General features: G+C 44.3%; 1 protein-coding gene across 1 annotated transcript; it reads right to left on the bottom strand.

The window, feature by feature from the left end:
• Positions 1–480: 480 nt before the first annotated feature.
• On the bottom strand, positions 481–2,070 carry LOC147440113 (adenylate kinase 1, chloroplastic-like). The gene has a single exon (XM_086484481.1). It carries the CDS (start codon positions 2,064–2,066, stop codon positions 993–995), a length of 1,074 nt encoding a protein of 357 aa, XP_086340607.1. The 5' UTR covers positions 2,067–2,070; the 3' UTR covers positions 481–992.
• Positions 2,071–4,687: the final 2,617 nt, after the last annotated feature.

Below are 4,687 nucleotides of genomic sequence, written 5' to 3'. Positions count from 1 at the left end.
TATAACCTACTTACACTAAAGTACTAGAGAGCAAATGTGTAGCAACTATTACTATGCAGGAAGTGTTGCAGCCTATGCCTTACTATATGTACAATAATCAAAAAGCAACTTCATTTTGCTAGATCCATCTAGCGAGAACATTAGATTACTATATAGCAAACTTGTAGGAAGCATGATTTTACTAGTTCTATCTGGCAAATGCATAGCAAGGTCTTACTTTTGCTAGTTGCATATGCTATATTTGCTAAAGATTTGTTAGTTCAATCCAACAAATCAATGAAATGGGATGATATTTACTAGGTGGCAATTGATCTAAAGCTCCTTGTGAGCTTAAGCACATAAAGTTGCGCGCGCACACACACACACACACACAAAGATTACGAGACACTTAACTCCCAGAAAGAAGTACTCTCAGATAATTTTTATATATTTGCAGCATGGCATCTAGAAGCTAGAGCTTCATCGGTCAGGATCATGACAGAAACAACGAAGTTTCAATACATTATCATTTACGAACCTCTAGAACAGTGATAATTTGAGATGTTATAGGTATTCAAAGCTGGATTAATTAGTTGTGGGGTACAACATAGGCTGAGTAGCTCAATTTCCACCTCAAGCCGCCCCATGGAATTTTAATTAAAACTGGACTATACAGTTCTCAACGGTCATAATATTGGAATATCAGATCCTCGATCATCTGTTGGAGTGCTGATCGATTGACGCAGTCAAGCTATAGCTAATCATGTCTTGTCTCAGACAATCTTTGAACATCATTTCATTTGTCCTTGTCTAATGAGAAGATATCAACAGCTTTGGGCAATATGCAGCGCTGATCATATCAACACTTTTGAGCAATATGCAACTGCCTCCTTCGTTGCGATGACAATATTTAGCAGCTTTCATGCCTGTACGGTTCGCCATATCCTGCGTAATGTGGGGAATCAACGTGTTTTAAGCTGTCATGCTTGCAGCAATGGCATAACAAGCAACTTTCAGGCATGTGCTTCAGTACTACTGTTGGCTTCCATTCCCTCAACAATATTCAAGAGGCTGGACCAGACAAACTCTGCCCCCGATCCCACATCCACATCTACAAGCTTCTGTTGGGAAAGGTAATACTGAATCAATGGCTTACTCTCACAGGCATGCAACCTCAACCGCTCTCTCACAGCCTCTTCATTGGAATCATCCGCTCGCACGCTCAGATGGGAGGCGCATTCTGGCGGAGGCAGGCGCGCAGGAAGGTAGATGCGCCTGAGCTTGGATCCAACAACATTACTTCTACCGCTTCTTCCTTGGTCTGCGCGAATTAAATCGACATGGGAGAGGTTGTAGTCCTTGCCGCAATGTTTGCATGTCCTACGGCCCAAGCATTTCGCCACAAGCACATCTTCATCCACATGGAAGTTGAGAGCTAAGTCGATGCTGCCTATCGCGTCCTCTAGCATAGTCGCCTGCGCGATGGTCCGGGGAAAGCCATCTAGTACGAAACCAGCAGATGGATCCGAGTTCTTTCGAAGCTGTGCCAAGAGTAGATCCAGGATGAGGCGGTCAGGCAAAAGCTTCCCTGCACTCACAGCGGATTTCACCTGCTCATGAAGCATCAGCTCCTCGGTCGGCGCTGAAGCAGACGAAGAAGAAGAAGCATTGCACATTAGTTCTTTTCTGACGAGATCACCGGTGGAGATGTGAGGGATGGAGAGATGCTGGGCTAAGAGACCGCCCCAGGTGCCCTTTCCCACACCCGGGCCTCCCAACAGAGCCACCTTACAAGCTGAGGAAGTCGAAGAAGTACCAAGCAGATATCTCCGCTCCATCTCCTTGCGTACAGCGTCTCTGATGGAGTCCAAGGGGTCCTTGAAGGACGTTTGCGGCCCATATTGCTGGCGTGCAACAAGCTGATGCTGTGTCGAAGGTTTTGTGGAAAGAGCGTTGATGGCGTCGCCTGCGAGATAGCTAGGGTTGAAGAGGTGAAGCGGTGGTGAGGTTGAGCACTTCCAGGCAGAGGAAGTGGAAGTAGAGGCGATCTTGCAGAGAGCCTGTTTGAGCTGCTGTTGGTGCACCATTTTCTGTGCGTACGTAAAGAATCTGGAGTGGGAGAGGGAAGGAGCTGCCTATATATTTACATTTGAAAAGCGGGCTTGAGCATGCAATATTTGAAAAGCGGCTTTTCAAAACGCGTTCGCCCGCCCTCCGACGGCGAGTCCGACCAATCATTCCCCTCATCAAAGCATGACACGATCAACGGCACTTTGTCCGTCCACGTATGCCTAGCCACGCCTCGTCCATAAAGCACACGGGGCCAACTTGAAGGGGCGAGATCCACCGTCGATTAAATCTCCAGGAAAACAAAATTTTAGGGTTCCCAGCTGGCCGTCGCGCCTTGAACCTAGGACCTCCCCCGTCACACTTCGCAGCTCTATCCATCCCACCTATCGCGCACCACTGCAAGTTATACGATTGCACGTGTACTTAAATTTTGCCCCCCCCTGCTGCGGAGATCCGGCGGCCCAAATCGCGCGCCTCTGCCATCCATCCCGCGAGTTGGACCTCGTGTCAAATATAAACGAGGCTAGCCACATTCCTCTGAGAGCGCCTTTCGTTAAAGCTGCTGACAGCTGTTAGTTATGAAAAAGGTCCTCTATTTTGTGAAGGACCCCCTAGAAATCCCCATAGAGCGTCACATATCGCTGCACAAAGAAAAGAGGTGACCAAACAGTACCGGAAACAATTCTGAGTGTGTGTGGAGAAAGTGAGAGAGCGAAGAGGACAAGACAGCTTTGTGCTCTCCCCTTTGCATGAGCTATACGGACTGCATGAGTCGACGTCGTCTTTCCCCTTTCTTCCCCAACTGAACAGTAACTTCTGTCTTTTCCTCCCTTTTGCTAACCTCGCCCCCTCCTTCCGGGGGGGGTGGGTGTAATGGAATTATCAGAAGCCTTGCGTAATGGCCATGGTAGGGCACTCCAAGAAGGACCTGCCTCTCAACCTCAGCATGCTAACCTAGTCCCCAACCCTCTGTTTCAATTTCTACCCAGGGGTTTCCCTTTATCCAGTACAACCAATACGAAGCACAGTGGAGCTTTCTTGGGACCTCACCCTCCTTCGTATGCGAAAATGGTGAATAAACCTCAACCCTCCACTTTCCCCACAGCTGGAATGTCTGAACTCAGACCTCCAGTGCCTCATCATCATCCCCCGAACTTCTATACAGGTACAGATTTCTATCCACATGCTAACATTAATGCAGAGTTTATTTCTGGCATTCTGTCAGAGAATGGTAGACACTTCTCTGCGAAGCTTCATCAGGGACATGCTTTAAATAGCGGGATGAAAGAAAACACTAGTATAGGAGGGGAACCAACCCCTGCCCAGCATATCCCTACTCCATGTGACAGTACTCATGAGGATGAAAACATAAACACTGTTAACCCTTCTCAAGGTCTGTCCAATGAAGAAGCAATGATTATCCCCAAACAAGAACTGGAGCTCTGGCACTCACAACTACAGGAAAGGGTTGTCATTGGTCTTCTACATGGAACGAGACCCTCGGTGGAAGCCCTAAAAAATTGGATGGCTCTTAATTGGGCGAATAGGAACATCAAGGTTTCTCATGTGCAATACCTACCTAATAGCTACTATCTGTTCTTCTATGATGATCCTAGCTCTGCACTTAAGATTCTCATTCAAGGTCAATGGCTAATAAAAAATGCTACCCTTTCAGTCTTTAACTGGTCTCCTGGTTTTAACCCTAGAGATCTAAAACCAACCAAAGCTCCAGTTTGGATAGATTTTCCTGACCTACCTGTCGAGCTATTTCCCTGGTTAAAAAACATAGGTTCCAATGTGGGCAGAGTTCTTAATTTGGTAACCACTTCTAAAAATATTTAATTCCTTTACGGAACGTAAAGGTACGAAACCAAAACAATTGAAAATTTGGAAAGTCATGCTCATTGTGACAAAACCATTGGTCCAAATGAGGGTTGTAATTGGTTTTAGAAGATGAGCATAATGACAAGTCGATAGTCAAGGGTTGGATGTCATGTATTAGTGTACTGGGCATATAAAGAACCTTGAAGTCTTGCATTTTTCACCATCATAGATTTGAGTTGATATACATTGTCACTGCACAATATAAAAGCTATAATCCTTAATTGGGTGAAAATAGCTTTTATATATTAAATTGGTTGTATAAGGGGGCTACAATCCTTGATTGCGTACAAGTAGTTCTCAATTGTGTGATTATATTGAAGATTTCTTTACTTTATTTCATGCATTGCCCAATATAGAGATTGCATTATGTATTATGAAAGATTATTACTGTATGACATGACCAATCATAGATTTTATTGCTTTCGTGTGTTTTTTTTTGCAAACAACTAACATCGTTTTGTGTAAAAGTCAATTATTCTTTGTAGCATTTGAAATTAGATGTTTCTTATTGTTTGCAAATCAAAGAGGACGTATAAATGTCATCATAATAATAATTGCACTAAGAAATTCATAGCATTGTTGTCTTTATTATGCCGTGCAAAGAGTGCATTGCAATGTGTATGTTCTCTCAGAACATAGGTGATCGATATGTGGATTGACTAGTATGCATTGCAAATCTCATATCATGCAGATTTGATTACTTTCGTAGTGAATGGTTTTTTAATATATATCGAAAAGAAGAAAAGTGTTTTAA

Source organism: Adiantum capillus-veneris, chromosome 16 (assembly GCF_014529385.1).
Source record: "Adiantum capillus-veneris isolate H3 chromosome 16, ASM1452938v2, whole genome shotgun sequence".
NCBI classification, from domain to species: domain Eukaryota; kingdom Viridiplantae; phylum Streptophyta; class Polypodiopsida; order Polypodiales; family Pteridaceae; genus Adiantum; species Adiantum capillus-veneris.
The sequence above is the reverse complement of the archived record's forward strand: the minus strand, read 5'-3'. Positions and strand labels throughout refer to the sequence as shown.